The sequence below is a fragment of the Chlorocebus sabaeus genome, chromosome 20, assembly GCF_047675955.1.
Source record: "Chlorocebus sabaeus isolate Y175 chromosome 20, mChlSab1.0.hap1, whole genome shotgun sequence".
Classification (NCBI taxonomy): domain Eukaryota; kingdom Metazoa; phylum Chordata; class Mammalia; order Primates; family Cercopithecidae; genus Chlorocebus; species Chlorocebus sabaeus.
In genome coordinates, this window is record NC_132923.1 from 114,272,571 (window position 1) to 114,288,732 (window position 16,162).

The 16,162-nt window shown below is 51.9% G+C and overlaps 1 protein-coding gene across 5 annotated transcripts in view; it reads right to left on the reverse strand.

Moving 5' to 3' along the window:
- EPHB2 (EPH receptor B2) overlaps window positions 1–16,162 on the reverse strand; it is a 213,161-nt gene that overhangs the window by 123,769 nt on the left and 73,230 nt on the right. For all 5 annotated transcript variants that reach the window (XM_073007717.1, XM_073007716.1, XM_038002726.2 and 2 more), the window contains exon 3: window positions 14,580–15,264. In XM_073007717.1, coding sequence (XP_072863818.1) covers window positions 14,580–15,264 — 685 coding nt within the window. The remainder of the gene's footprint in view (window positions 1–14,579; window positions 15,265–16,162) is intronic.

A 16,162-nucleotide genomic window follows, 5' to 3' on the forward strand; every position in this document is an offset into this window, starting at 1 on the left:
GCAGCTCAGGACCAGGGTTGCCAGGGATACGGATGTGGGGCTCTCAAAGCTGCATGGCCTGCCCAGGCAGCACAGACAGGCCAGTGACCACTCTTAGGTCTTCAAATGTTGCTAATCAGATGGCAATGCGTTTAAGGGAGGGAACTGGGAACTTGAGGGTGGTTCCCTAGAATGAGCCAGTATAACCCTGACAGGTCCCAGGTTAAGCCTGCAAAGCCCCCAGGGCAGAATCTTTTCTCTCTAAGCCTGACATGAGGCTCTGGGCCCAGAATTTGCTGGGGACACAGCAACAGACAGCTCTGCATGGCCCCTAAGCCTCATCCAGGCCATATCTCCTGCTCCACCAAACGACCTGTGTTCAGTGACAACCATTTACTTGCTGTGTGGCCTGGAGCAAGTCACTTGGCTTCTCTGAACCCCAGTTCCCTCGTCTACAAAAGGGGATGGTCGCGACTTCGAGCATTTAGATCGCAGGGCCAGGCTGTGACAAACAGAGCTAACATTTTCTGACCATGTGCCTCGTGCCAGGTGCTGTGCAGACATTGTCTTTTCATTATCTCCTTGAGTCTTCACAATATTCCATTTATTATTGAACCCATTTTAGAGATGAAGCAATCAAGGCTCGGGTAGGTGAGTCACCTGTCCAGGGCCACACAGGTAGCAGATGTCAGAGCCAGTATTTGAACCCAGGTGGCTGGCTCCTACCTACTTTGCTAAACCTTCCTGCTTGTGGGTGTCTGGAGTGGTGGGAGGCAACACAGGGTCCTTATCCTCATGCCGCAGAAGGTCACGGCTGTCCTGATGGCTTCCCGAGGAGTGCCACAAGGGCCAGGTAGAACAGAATCACGGACTGTTAGGCACAGTCTACAGACGGTGACACTGAGCTCCAGGGTGGGAGGAGCAGGGGGAAGTGCTCTGCCGGGGTCCCAGAACCCACATTTGTACCCAGGGACCCTGACTTTGTGAGCTGCTCCTGCACTCTGCAGTTCACACAGCCTGGCTGGTTAACACAGTGCCGTGACACACGCACATACTAGGTACCTGCGGTGTGCTCAGACCTGCTTAAAACTGAGGGCTCATCCATTACCATGTCCCCCCCACTTTAGACATGTAGGCACTGTCTTGCTTTCTAGAAACTCTGCCAGCACTGGGCTGGTGCCCACCCTGAGAAACCATCCTTCCTGCGGCCGGACAATGCCTCCCTTCTCATCCTGCTCCTGTCTCCTGAGCCCCTTTGACTCCTCGGAGCCTCCTTCAAAGCCTGGGTAACTGGGACTACTGCTCTCATTTAACAACAGGGAAACTGAGGCTCAGGAAAAGGGTGTAACCAAGTCAGTCAGTCTCATGGGTGGCTAGTGGCAGAGCAGGGAGCTCTCTCTGTGCAGGGCTCCCCCGGCAACTTCCAATTCCGGGTCTGCACAGACCCAGACACACGGTGGGCTCCCACCAGCTCCTTATGAGAGAACTGAGTCCCACAGCAGCTTCTGGTCTAGGACCACACCGCAGAAATTCAGAACATGGTCAGGCCAGGGCAGGGCAGGGAAGGGAGCAGGAGCTGAAACTACAGTGGTTTATGTTAAAAAAAAAAAAAAAAAAGGGTAAGACTGAAAAATGTTCTAGTTCCAAGACGGAGTTGAGATCTTAGGGAAATCTCAGTATCAAGAATAAGGAGTCTCCATCCATGCTTAGAAACATCTATTCCAACCACAGACAGACCTGTGGGGTGCCGTGGCCATGTCAGTCCCTCAGGAGCCCTCCAGAGGTGGCAGGAAGAACCCCATTCTCTCCATGGGCCTTGGTTAGTAGCGTCACTCCCAGCAGGGTTGAAAGGGTCCATGTCTGAGACTGGGGTGGCTGAGACTCTGCAACAAGTATTTATTGAGCACCTTCTGCAAGCTCAGCACCATCCTAGAACCTGGAAATACAGCGGTGAACAAAACAGACGAAATGGCTGCTCTCGTGGAGCCCACACTCCACCCGGGAAAGACAGGCAGCTGGGGAACACAGTGGGGAATACGTGGTATGTCAGCTGGCGATTAGGACGACAGGGAGAACACAGTGGGGAAATACGTGGTATGTCAGCTGCTGATTAGGACGACAGGGAGAAATCAATCACGGAAGGGGACAAGCTGCATGCCTGTATACAAATTGGGTGACGGGGGACCTCAGTGAGGTGACATTTGGGCAGAGACCTGTAGAAGATGATGGAGCAACCACTGTGGGTATCTAGGGAAAGAACATGCCCGGCAGAAGGAGGTCAGAGTGCCTGGAGAGTGGGAGGGAAGGAGGAAATGGGAGGAGACCGGTCAGAGAGGTGAGAGGAGGGAAAGATGATGGAGGGCCTTGTGAGCCATTTCTAGGAGCTTGGCTTTTGCACTGTGCAAGATCGGGAGTCTTAAAGATTCTGGCTAGACCAAGCATCCTAGGGACCCCAGACTGGAGGAGGCAGGGTGGGAGCAGCGTAGAGGCGGTCAGGAGGCAGTGGAGTGAGTCTGGACTTCAGGATAGAGGTCTGGGCTAGAGTCAGCCCAGAGAAGGCATTTGAAGCTGTGGGACTGGGTGGAGTCACCCAGGGAGAGAGAAGAGGAGGCCAAGGACACAGCACTGGGGCCTTCCAAGGTGGAGAGGTCGGGAGATGAACAGGAACTGGCCATAAAGTGCTCAGAGCGAGAGGTGGAGGCGGGTGGCACCCTGGGAGCCAGTGCGTTCCCAGAAGAGGGAGCAGTCATTTTGTCAGATGAGGCTGGCAGGTCAAAGAAGACCAGGTCTGGGACATTATGTCCATGTCTCCCACTGGCCTGGCGACATGGTCATCACTGGAGGCCTCGATGATGAGCTGTTTTAGTGGAATGAAGGGGACAAATGTCTGATATGAATGTGTTCATGAGCCCTAGGAACGGGAGTCAGCAGCAAGGGGGGCTTCAGAATCAAACCAACCCAGTGACCCCGTTCCAGTCCCAGCTCTGACCCTTTCTAGCAGTGAGCCTTGGGCAGGTCACTTCACCGTGCTAAGATTTCCTCATCTGAAGAATGGGGACAATAGCCCTTTTACTTCCTAGAGTCCTTGAGAATCCAATGAGGTAACAGTCATGGAGAAAATTTACTAATGATGAAACACTGCAAATATTCCAGCAGGACAAGTACAGGCTTTGGATTTCACTTCTGGCTCCTCTGTCCATTAGCTGTGTGACCTTGGCTTGGTTATTTAACCTCTCTGAGCTTCTGCTTCCTTTTCTCTAATAGTTGTATCCAGCTTCTGGGGATTGTAAGGATTCAGCAGAGTATTCACCAAGCCCAAGGTAGCAGCCTGGCACAGAGCGAGCACCCAATTGATAGTGCCTGTTCCTGCCTCCTCTGGGGATTCTTATTTCTGTTACTTACAAGAAGATTCCAGCAAGAGGTACAGAGTCAGGAGTCGGACCCTGAGTTTGAGTGACGGTCCCCAGACAAGTCATTTCATCTAACTTCTTGGGCCTCAGTTTTTACAGCTGTGAAGTTGGCAAGCTGTGGCCTTGGTCCCCTTTGTTTGGGGGGGATGGGGGGACAGAGAGGACAGGAGACAAAGCTCATGGGTTGCAAGTGAAATGGAAATGGCTGTGCACACATGGCCCTCTCCTTGGCCTGTCATCTCATTGGGCAGGCAGGTTACTGTGACCAGAAAACACACCCCGGTTATGAAAACAGCAACTTAAACCAGCCTCCACCAGGTCCCATGGGAAGAGACTGGGAAGGCCGGAGGAAGGAGCAGAAAGCCCAGCATACCAGCAAGAGCAGGAGTCCCAGGCCAGCCCACCCCACAGGGTGACCCCTGGCCCCCCAGCCATGGGGGCTACGCAGCCCATCCTCTTCCCCGATTTATTTCTCCCTGTCGTCCTAATTGCTGTCTGACATACTGTGCATTTCCCACTGTGTTCTCCAGCAGCCTGTCTTTCCCAGGTGAAGGGTAGACTCCACAAGAGCAGCTATTTCGTCTGTTTTGTTTGCCGCTGTATTTCCAGGTTCTAGGATGGTACTGAGCTCACAGAAGGTGCTCAATAAATACTTGTTGCACCCACTTGCACCTCAGCATTGGTGAAACCCCCGGGCTCCCGTGAAACTCCAGAGAAGACCTTGGTCTCTGCCCTGGGTGGGAAGAGGCAGGCCAGCCTCAGTGGGAGCTTCTCACGGACCTGAGAACACACAGCTCCTGTGAAGAGGAGTGTGGGGTGGGGTTTGGCGGGATGGTAACAGGTCCTGGAAAACCTCCCCTGGTCAGGGGAGCTGTGTGATTGGACATCTTAGAGATGACAAGGGGCTCCAGAAAGAGCCAGGCCTAGGAGCCTGCCACGCTGGGTTCTAGTCCCGGCTACTGCCTGACAAAGTACTTGGGACCCTGAGAAAATCATGCCTCCTTGTGGCCTCAGTTTTCCTTGTCTCTAAAACGGTGCTAACAACCTTTGCCGTGCTTCTCGCATGTGGGTATCATTTAGATCAAAATATCTCATGGAGTGAGTCCGAATGTTACACAAAAGCAGCCTCCAATCTTTTCTGGAACAAAGCAGGGTGTAAGTAAATAAATACTGTACATATGTAAGACATTATCATTACAAATGGCATGTTTCCCACCAAGCTATGGGGAAAAAAAAGGAAAACAAAACAGAAACCAGTTCAGTATGGTGTGAAGGATTTTCATTAGGATTTCAGGAGGCCTGAGTTCTGATTCCAGCTCGGTAGGCACCTGAGAAGGTGAGTGAGCCTGAGCGAGCCACCTCCGACTCCCTGCCTTACAGCCCTGGTGGGGAATCAAATAGATGTTGGTTTTAGAGAGGCTTTGCAAGTTCTGCCAATGAAGAATTAACAATAGAATGTTCCCTCCTCTCCAAGGCAGGGGGTCTGGGATAGGAGAAGGGACTCAGGCAGGTCTTGGTTTAAGAGTCTCACCTGCCATGCAGCCTTGGGTAACTCTCTTCCCCTCTCTGGGCCTCAGTGCCTCTTGTGAGGTGTGAGGTGTAGAGGCTTACGGTGGGGGGAGTGAGGATAACGGGCCCCAGGGAGGGGGGGTGCCCAAACAGGGTGGGGTGAGGCCAGAGCAGACCAGTGGGGCCTGAGCCAGCTGCCGCAGAGCAATGAAAAGCTCTTAACCACACAGAATTGTTAACAGCTCCCAAATCCTGTTGTACCACAGGCTTAGAAAGGCTTAAACTGTTAAATGCATAAACTTCCTCAATAAACGGGCCTCTCTTGCCAGATTCTGAAGCCCAGCCAGATGAAAAGGCAGTGGCTGGAGGGCGGGGAACTTCCCCAGCTGTTTATGGTCCTGCTGGAGTGATCTGGAGGCAGCCCGTGTGCTTTCAGGGTCCAGATGAGCCAGTCTGGGGCCAAGAGCGGACAGTGCAGGGCTCTGGGGTCAGATGGCCTGGGTTCTACTTCTTCCTAGCTGGGTCATCTGGGACTTTTCCCCTCAATTTCGTCTTCTGTGAAACAGGGATGACCTTACCCAACCCTGTAGGGTGACTAAGGGCCAGTGGATACTGCTTGTATCAGAAGAAATCAGGAGTGGAAGGCACAAAAGCACAGACCTGTCTCTGCCACCTAAGAGGGGCGTGACATTGACCAAGTCTCAGTTTCCTAGTCTGATGAGAGGATACAAGGAGGTGACTGGGCAGGAGCGGCCCACCCAAGGTGAGCATTTGGTATGTGCGGTGTAGGACAGACCGGGGGCTCTTCTCTCTGGCCAGAGGTTAGCCAGGGTTGGGGAGCCTCCTTCCCTGAGGCTTCCTTACTCCTGAGCCTTCATCCTGGGACTGTGTTCCATCCTGCCTTGTATCTCTTGATAGGAAACCACCTCGTCATTCAAGGCCCAGCCCCGGGTCTCCTCCTCTCCTGAGAAGCCCTCCTCGTTGCCCCAGTAGGGTCAGCCCCCTCCTTCCTTTGAGGTCCCACAGTCCTAACCATGAGCCCCTTAGCCAGTTATCTGCCAGGCTCTTCACTTCCACCATCTCGGGGGGTCCTCCGCCATCTGGAGGTAGGCAGGCCGGGGCGTAGTGTTTCCATTTCCCAGGTAAGCAAACTGAGGTTCTTTCTATCACACCCTGCTGGCCGCTCTGCATAGGGTCTACAGGATGGGGACGCAATGGCCAGGTGGACAAGACATGGGCCTCAGGTATAAAAGGTGAGTACATTCTGGCATCCGTCCTCTTCAGGTTAATAAGTTGTCCCAGCAAGCTACAGAAAGCCAGGTGCAAATTCTAGCTTGGCTACTTAGTGGCTGTGTGGCCTTGGGCAGCTTGATGACCCTCTCTGGGCCTCAGTCTCATCATTGGTAAAATAGAGCTAATAATACCAACGGAAGTTTCAATAAGATAATGGAAGCATAGCATATACCACAGTGTGGGACACACAGGTGGCACCTTTCACTTCCCTGTCTCGGGCCTCCTCCAGGCCTCTCAGGACTCTCCTCAGTCTCTGAGGGCAGTAGAACTGAAACCCTGGCAGCCCTTCCACCATCCTCCCTTGGCCAAGAACACCTTTCTTCTGCTCTTCCCTGGATGGCTGAACCTTGTCTGGGGATAAGCAAGAGGCCAGGGTTTAAAAAGAAAAAAATCACCATCATTTCCAACCAGTTTTTTTCCTGGACTAACTGCCCTTTCAACCCTTGGTTCTTCTCATCCTCCAAAGCCCTGGGAAAATGGCTCCTCCTCCAGGAAACCTTCTTGGCTCTTTCCCCATTCCCTCCGAAGCACCCCAAGTCTGTAGTTATGGATGGAGCTCTCTCCTGCGCCCTAGACTGGCAGCCCCAGGGAGGGTACGGAGGGCCTTCAGCATCTGGGCAGCTCCCACACCTGGCCTAGGAACTGGTACACAGCAGGTGTCCTGGAAGTGGTATTTGAGTGAAAAATGAATGAGCTGTTCTGAACCCCAAATTGTCCCATACTTCCTACCCAGACCACTGGGAACTTGAAGACCAGAGAGAAAGAATCATCTCATGTCCTGAGAGGAGAGAGGACTGAGGTGACTGACCCCTGCCCTTCCCAGGAGCACGCACTCTGGCTGCCTCCGGGCCTTTCCACGTCCTCCTCGCCTGCCTAACTCTTGCTCCTCACTCAGCTTCCACCGGAGTGGCCTATCTTCCTGGAGACCGTCCTCTGATCGCCTGTTCCTGGCTGGCGCTCCCCTGGATGGGCTGGGTGCCTCCATCTGCTTCCACAGACCCTCCCCGCCTGCTCTGCTTTCTTCAGCATGACCCCAGTCCCCCTGCACCTTCACTGTCTGTAGAGGTATCTGTCACCATCTCTAGGCTGGGTGGGCCTTGGGGACAGGGGTCATCATGGTCATTTCCAAGGCCCCCTAATGTCTGGCACATGACACTTAACAAGTGTTAGCTTCCTCGTCCTCTATGAAGACATCATTGAGCCCTCCAAGAAGCAGAAAAATCAAGAGTTGAATGATTTCAGTGGATGTCTGATGGATGGATGTATCATACACAGATGGATGGATGGATAGATGGATGGATGGACCAATGGATGGACAGAAAAGGGGAAGCTGGGGAGGGTGTAGAATTTTTCCCATTTTTAAGAGCAAAGGCCTGAATTGCTTGAGTACACTTGCCATGGTCCCTATCCAATTCCCTTCACAAAAGGCTGGCCTGTGTGGTCTCAGCCCTGGCCTGAGCCTGGGGGTCTGCCCGAGTTGTCTGCACCCCCTCCTTTTCCCTCAACTGGGTGTCTCCACCCTGTCCTTGAAGAGAAGCAGCAGAATTTTCTGTGTGGGGGTCTAGGCCTCCCCTCCCACCCAGCATTCCAACCCTCACACCCTTCCCCAGTCAGCATAGCAGACTGCCAGCTGGCGGCCTCCCTCCTGGAGCCCACCCCATTGACCGCACCCCACCCCCGCAGACTCCCCCAAACGCATCTGAGCCACTGGTCCAGCCTCTGTAAGAAGGGTTCGAGTTGAAAGCAGGGTGGGAAGGAGGATCCAACTCTGAAGGCCCAGAAAGGACCCCTGGCCCCTCCTTCCCTTGGCTGGGAAGCACAGGATTCTGGAGTAAAACAGAAAATAAAGCCACAGGCATAACATCTCATGCTGGAGAGCATGCCAGCAAACAGGCACTCTCAAAGGCAGCTGCTAGGAGGGTAACTCGGTCCAGCCTTTCTGGAGGGTAATTTGGCAATGTTAGTCAAAAGCTGTAAAAAAAAGTGCATGCCCTTTGACCCTACAATTCCACGCCTAGAAATGTATCCTACGGAAATAGCAGCAGCCATGCAAAAAGAGAAACAATGAGGCTCACCCCAGCATTTGTTTAAGACAGTGAAACACTGCAAGCAATCTATCTGTCAATCAACAGAGCAGTAGTAAATAAGTTATGGTACATTTATTCTATGGGATCCTAAGAGCTTCCCCACAATGATGTTATAGCTCTAACATGATATGCAAAGATGTCCACAAAATATTATTGTCAAAAATTCTCCTCCTGGGCATGGTGGTTCATGCCTGTAATTCCAACACTTTGGGAGGCTGAGGTGGGAGGATCATTTGTGGCCAGGAGTTCAAGACCAGCCTGGACAACATAGTGAGATACTGTCTCTCTGAAAGAAAAAATAAAAAAAAAAAGAAGAAAGAAAAAAAACTCATGTAGTTTAAGCAGGAGTCCATTTTTTCTTAAAACAAAAAATCAATATGTGTAAATACACATCAATCTACCTGGAAGAACCTATACCAGTTTGTTTCACAGTGCTTATTTCTGGATGATAGGATTATGGGTGATTTTAGTTTCTTCCTTTTTGCTTATCAGTAATTTCTAAAGATTCTACAAATAACCTGCATTGCTTTTGTGATAAAGAAAAGTTATTTTTTCCTCAAAATAAAAAGCTAACCAGGAAAAAAAAAAGTTCGCAGGCAAAGACAGTGTTCATAAAAGTCCTTAATCTTATTTTTGTAACACTCTTCTGGGTATTTTCTCATTTACTCTGTATAACAGCCCTCTGTTTATTCTGTTTTGCAGATGAGAAAACAAAGGTTGGGAGAGGGTCAGTTGCTCACCCAAGGTCACACAGCTAGCAAGAGCCAGGGCTGGGGTTTGAAAGCAGGTCTCTGAAGCCAAGGTCAAGGAGAGGTCATGAGCTGGGGAGAGAGCAGGAGCTGCACAGCAGGGCAGGGCAGACAAGAGGGAGAGGCTGGGAGGAGAAACCCAGCAGCTGGGAACTGGGGAGTCTGAGCTGGAGCCAGCGAATCAACATGTGCGTGCAACCACCCTGGCTAGCAGCCCCTCTCCCCATCCAAGCTAAATATTAAAAATCCCATTACGCCTGATACCATCGCAGCAATCATGCTCACTGTGGAACTGCCTCCAGATCCCTCACAGATGCGGGTTGGCCACTGTGAGAGAACACAGCAAGGTCCCCAAAGAAGGCTAGGTTGGGGGCTCCTGCTGGGCTAGCAGAAGTCGGGACTGAGGTGGGTAAGGAGAGACCAAGGAGAACAGGGATCTGGAGACAGGCAGACTTGGAGAAACTGAGGCAGGCGCACATTCACAGTCACACCTATCATACTCTGGAAAGAGTCAGAGAAACAGACTTGGGTGCAGGCGGCTGCTGCAAAGAAGGCATTCCAGGGACACCTTCTGCCACTCCCAGCAGACCTGCTGGCGGGAAGCCCCAGTGGGGACTGGGGTTAGGGAGGGAACATGGCTCTTCTAAAGCCTTCCAAGATGCCCAGTCATACAAGATGCCTTCTTCTTCGTGTTCTCAAAACACTTTGCCTGCATGGACCTCATTTGTGGCAGGACCATACTCTGCCTCGTTCCCTGGGTGTCTGAGTCTTCTGCTCACCCAGGAGCCAGTTCAGATCAAACCCTGAGTGTCAGGGTTTCTCAGGGACCCTCTGCCTGGAATGCTTTCCCCCAAGCCTTCTCAGGCCCATCACTTCAATGATGTCTCTTCCGGGAAGCCCTCCCTGAAGCACGGCCACTTTCTCATCTCTATTGTTGCACAGTTCTTACCCCCTTCACTCATCACAGTCTGCAACTAGTTTATTGATTTGCTCATTGACTTTTTCTTCTGTCTTCTCCTATCCACCCACTCAGACTAAAAACTCTGGGAGGGCGCTGAATGTGCCTGTCTTGTTCATTTCCGTATCCGACTGCACCTGGAATGTGTCTGGCTCATAGTAGGTATGCAATACATATTTGTTAGAGGGCTAAATGGCCCACAGAGGTTACTCAAAACATGTGTGTTGAATGGTTGGCTTCCCCAGGCCCCTCCCCTCTCCCACTGTGCCCTGTACACAGTAGGCACCAGAGGAAGTTGGTGAGATTGAATCAGTTTAGCCCCCATCACTGTATTGGGAACTAGTAAGCCTTTGAACGCCATCACCGCCCACACCAGGGATGGTGGCCACTCCCTATGAAGACTCCCCCACTCTCCATCTGCCAAGAAGACTTAATCCAGCCTTATTTTCTCTCATTTATATTAACAAAGCAATGGATGTTTTCCTATTAAATTATATCTCAATAATAAACGCATCTTTTCAAACCACATCCTCTTAGAGATTCTGCTAATGTTCTACTGCCCCAGCGGGGACGATCCCTGAGGCGGTGTTGGGGCTGGGCTTGTGTCCTCTCTTTGGCCTTAGGTCCCAGCTTGGTCCAAACATGTGTTATCACATCGTGTGTCTGAGCTCATGGTCCTGGTACCGAATCATCAGGCAGGGCTGCTTGTTTAAAAATGCTGATTCCAGCTGGGCATGGTGGCTCATGCCTGTAATTCCAGCTTTTGGGAGGCTATGGCAGGTGGATCACTTGAGGCCAGGATTTTGAGACCAGCCTGGTCAACATGGTGAAACCCCATCTCTACTAAAAATACAAAAATTAGCTGGGCATGGTGGTACACGCCTGTAATCCCAGCTACTCAGGAGGCCGAGGCAGAAGAATTGCTTGAACCCAGGAGGCGGAGCTTGCAGGGGGGTTGAGACTGCGCCACTGCACTCCAGCCTGGGTGATAAAGCGAGACCCTGTCTCAAAACAAAAAACAAAAAAACAAACCCTGCTGATTCTTGGCCCCCCATCTCAGAGCCACATTCCCAGACCTGGGGGAGAGGTTTGAGTCAGACCCAGAAACCTACACTTTAACCAACTAACCAGGTGACTCTGATCCACAATAAAGATTGAGAAGCCCTAAGCTAGAGGACGAGAAAGCACTTGACCAATGTTACTTGAATGTGAGCTGGAATCACCATTCCTGCACGTCCTGCTCCAGTGGCGCCAGTGCCTATGAGGCTTGGCCTGCAGCAGCCTCACATCTGGGTGACAGCAGCACAGGCCACAGCAACAGCTGGTGTCCTTCTGGGTTCCCTGAGCTCATTAATCACACCCTGACTGGCCCCCACTCACACTCTGTGGATGGCTGAGCTGGGCTGGGGCCTTGGGGAGGCTGTCAGGTACCGGGGAAGATGGGTGTGGAAGGGAACCTGGAAGGGAGCCAGGGCTGGGCACACCTTACCCCTGCCCTACCTTGCACCCTTACCATCTGCAAGGAGCAGCTCTGACTCTGAGTTGGGTGACTTGCTTTTAATGCAGAGAATATGGCAGAAGTGGTGAGACGTCACTTCTGGATTAGGTTATAAAAGATTGTGGCTTCTGTCTTGGGTGTTTGCTGGTATTCTCTCTTGGCTCTCTCACTCTGGGGAGTGTCACTGCACATGCAAGAGGCCCATGTGGTGAGGGACAGAGTCCTGCCAAGAACCCCGTGAGTGACCTTAGAAGCAGACCCCTCCCTGGTCCGGCCTTCAGATGAAACCACAGCCCCAGGCCACACCTTGAGTGCAACCTCACGGGAAAATCTGAGCCAGAAGTACCCAGCTAAGCCACACCTGGATTCCTGACCCTCAGAAGCTATGAGATAATGAACGTTTGTTGTTGTTTAGAGACAAGGTCTTGCTCTGTCACCCAGGCTAGAGTGCAGTGGCATGATCACAGCTCACTATAGCCTCAAGCAATCCTCCCACCTCAGCCTCCTGAGTAGCTGGAACTACAGATGCACACCACTACACCTGGCTAAATTTTTTCTTTTTCTTTCTTTGTAGAGACAGGGTCTCACTATGTTGCTCAGGCTGGTCTCAAACTCTTGGGCTCAAGCAATCTTCCTGCCTCAGCTTCCCAAAGTGCTAGGATTACAGGCATGAGCCATCACACCTGACCTGTTGGTTGTTTTAAACTGCGAAGTCTTGGAATAATTTTTATGCAGCAACAGGTAACGAATATACCTTCTCATCTGAACACCCTGCCTGTTGCAGTTCTTCCTACACCCCTCTTCCAGCCCTTAGCTATGGCCATACCAAACCTGCTTCCCTAATGGGCCAAGTTGATTCACGTTCCCAGGCCTTTATTCATGCAGCTCCATCCTCCAGCATTCCTGGGCCACCCACCCAAGACTCAGCTCCAATGTCACCTCCTCTGTGAAGCCTTCTGTCATTTTCTGTGCCCACTGTAGCCTGAGCAGTTCCTATTAAAACAAGTCTAACACATCACCACCTTTGTACATTTATATGTCTGTCTCCCCTGCTAGACTCTGAGCTCCAGAAGGCAGAGCCACAGTCTGATTCTTCTCTGCACTGCCTAATGCTCAGCATAAGGTCTGACAGAGCAGGCTCAGTAAAAGTTTGATGAACGAACAAACCATCAAAAATGAGTGGCTGGTTTCCCATTCACTTGTTCTGCCACCCACACCCTGTCTCACCACTGCCGTGTCCCAAGGTTGTGCACTTTTACACTCAAGGACGTAAAACTAAATTTGTTATCTTCCCCAAGAAACCAGCCCTTTCTCCTAACTTGCCCATTTCTTTCCTAGAACCATCACCTTCCTGCAAGCTGGAATGCCCTGTTCCCTGTGATTCTTCCCTCTTCTCCCCTTCCATCCTGTCTTCCCATCCCATCCCTTTCATTGGCAAAACATCCTTGATCTTACCTCTCCTCTTCCCCAGCACTGGTGGATGCCCCACTCCAGGCTGCCACTGTCTCTTGAGATGACAACAATGGTTCCCTATAGGCTCCTTCCTCCTGTCTCTGGCACCCAATCTGTCCTTCTAGGTATCTTGAAAAGCTGCCTTGCTTATCTCAGAGGGCTAGAGGGAGTAACCACAGAGCTCCTAGATTTAACAAGCATTTTATCAGGTTGAGGATCATTGCAACCACCCCCAGGCTAAACTTTCCCTGGCTCTCCAAGGACACTGGATTAGGGTCCAAACCTTTAGCCTGGCATCTGAGGCACCGCAGGATCTGGCCCCAACCTCTGAATCCAATGGGGAATGCAAGAGGACATGACACAGGTAGCTTCAAGTCCCCTACACCCCCAGCGCCACCACTGCAGTTCACAGGCTGAGCACCTGGGCTTTGTACACATCCTCTCATTTAGTTAACATCTATTAAGCACTTCCTGTATACTGGAAACCATCGCAAGTACTTTGCATGCATCAAGTTCCTGACTCCTCACACCAACCTAGGAAGGATGGTTTTACACTTGGCCAAGGTGATACTGCTAGTGACTGGCAGGGGTGATTTAACCCAGGTCCTTCAACCTTCACAGCCTTCTTAGAACCAGGCTGTACCTCTCACAAACTTCTCGTGTTTGCAGACCACCTTCACGGTTCTCTGCCGTACTCAAACATCACTTACACTTACTTAATAGTTCTCCTTAAGCTAACTGTGTGGCATGGTGGTTAAGAGGGTGGGTTTTGGAATCCCAGATCCTCTACTTAGTCTCTGCTTAAGCTCTCTGAACCTCAGTTTCTTCATATACAACAGTACTTTCTGTCACAGGGTCCTTGTGAGGATTAAACGAATTAAGTCACAGAAGTGCTCAGCATATAGTACAAGGGGGAGTCGTGGGCCTGGCTCACGGTAAAATCGCACTTCTCCATCTCTTTGAATAGGAAGTAACCTTGTGACTTGCTTTGGCCAGTGAAATGCACACAGAGGTTACGGCGGGGGCGCATCCCAGGTGGAAGCTTTAAAGCCAGTATTTCAACTGCCACACTTCTTCCATCCGTCTGCCCTGCGGATGGCAACATCCCGAATGGTGGCGCTCCAACCGTTTGACTCTCAGAGGGAGGAGTCCCAAGCTGATCCACAATGGATATGGAGCATTAAGGGGAGAAATAAACTTTTATTGTTTTGTCCCTTCAGCATTGTCCGGTCTATACTGACAGAGTAAAAGCTCAAAAAATGTTACCTTATTAATATATAAATGTTACTTATTATAACATACGTTTTCTTAAAAGGGGAACCATATCACCTTTGTAAATGAAGAAAAAGACACCACTTGACATACTCATATGATGACGTAAACAAAAAACCTTTATCCTACGCCAGCCCAGATCATCTGGAATACCACCTGCAGGATGTGCACGGATCGTTTTCAGGAAGTGCTATATTCAAGTGCCTCCCTCTAAGAAGCTGAGCGATGGTTGCCAGTTTGGAAAGCCTGGCCCTAGAGTGCCTCATGGTCAGCTCTGAGCTTTAGAGGCCAGGCCCAAGTCTGCAGCCCGAGTCTGCAGCCAAGACCAGTTCTCTGCATTTGCAGGGGCACGTGCCCCGCCCTGGCCCTTACCTCGGCAGACGGTGCCATTCTCAACGGCCTCGAAGCCTGCTTTGCACATGCAGCGCCCGATGGGCACCAGCCACTCGCCGTCCCCATTACAGTAGAGCTTGATGGGCACATCCACCTCTTCCGCATTGGCGATGCAGCTGCCCCGGGCAGCCACCAGCGATGTGCTCTCAGCTCCCGACAGGGTTTCCTGGAAGATGGCGCCATTCTGGATGATGCGGGGGCACTTGCGGTAGAAGACACGCACGGCGATGAGGGACATGCAGCCGCCATAGTCCTGGAAGGCCAGGTAGAAGCCGCTGCGGGACACAGGTCCAAAACTCCGTACCTCGGTGTTGATTTTCATGACGCGGCCACCCAGGTCCACCTGGGAGAAGCTCTCGTCGGCTGCAATGGTATCCACCTTCACCCATGGATTCTCCATCCAGTTGGGGAAGGTCTTGGTGGCCGAGTCAAAGTCAGCCTCATAGTAATAGAGGTTGAAGGTCTCCTTGCAGGAGCCAGGCACGCTGGGGATGCTGCTGCAGTCACGCACCGAAAACTTCATCTCCACGTGGATGCGGTGGGCGCCACGGCGCCGGATAAACTTGGTCCGTAGCCAGTTGTTCTGGCTTGACTCAAACACGTTGCACACCTGGTACGTGCGGATCGTGTTCATGTTCTCATCGTAGCCACTCACCTCTTCCCACTGTGGGTAAAATGCTCGTCAGGTGGGGAGGTAAGGGCTCAGCCCCAGCACACACTCAGTCTAAGGTGGAAGACACAGACTCTGCCTTAGGGAATCCTCCAGTCTAATGGTGAAGACATCAGAGAATTCCCAATCTGATGGGGGAGACATGCCAATCAGGTGGGAAAGGCACACATCCTTCTCTTGGTATTCTGCTAGCTGACAGGGCAGACGTGGCCCTTACTGTCAGCGGTACACTAATCTGATAAAGGAGACAGGGACTCTGGCCAGGAAGTTCCCACCTGGAAGGGGAAAATAGGGAGAACCCTTCCCCGCTTACGGAATTCTTTCTGATGAAAGTAGACACAGCTTTGTGGTTGGGGGGGCTACCAGTCTGATGGAGGAGACAGAACCTCTGCCCTCGGAGAGCCCCCTGTCTGATCAGGGAGAGACAGCCCTTGCTCTTGGGAACTCTCAGTCCAATGGAGGAAGACAGTCCTCATCCTCAGTGAACGCCTAGGATGATGGGGAGGACAGGGTCCTTCCCCATGAGAACAGTTCTGCTTTGGGGCTTTTGGCTGCTAGAATTTGCTCTCAGGTACCTGAAGGGAGGCCGCCCACCCTCCCTGCCTGGGGAAGGTACTCCTGTACCCTCTCTGGGGCAGCCTGGGATCTCACAAACCCAGCAGAGAGTTGCCAAGCCTCACTGTCGCAGGGGGCTGGGCCCGGTGGTGGAAAGTTGGGGCGGGAAGGGCCTAGGGCGGACCCAGGTTATCTCCTCACACTCATGGACCAGGCTCGTTTCCACTGCTGAGCCTTTTGCATACTTCTGTGCCCTCCTGGAGCACCATCTCTGGTCTCCTCTGCACCAGGCTCTCTGGCTGCTGCTGTTTGCATTCACCAACTTTCCCAAGGGCCT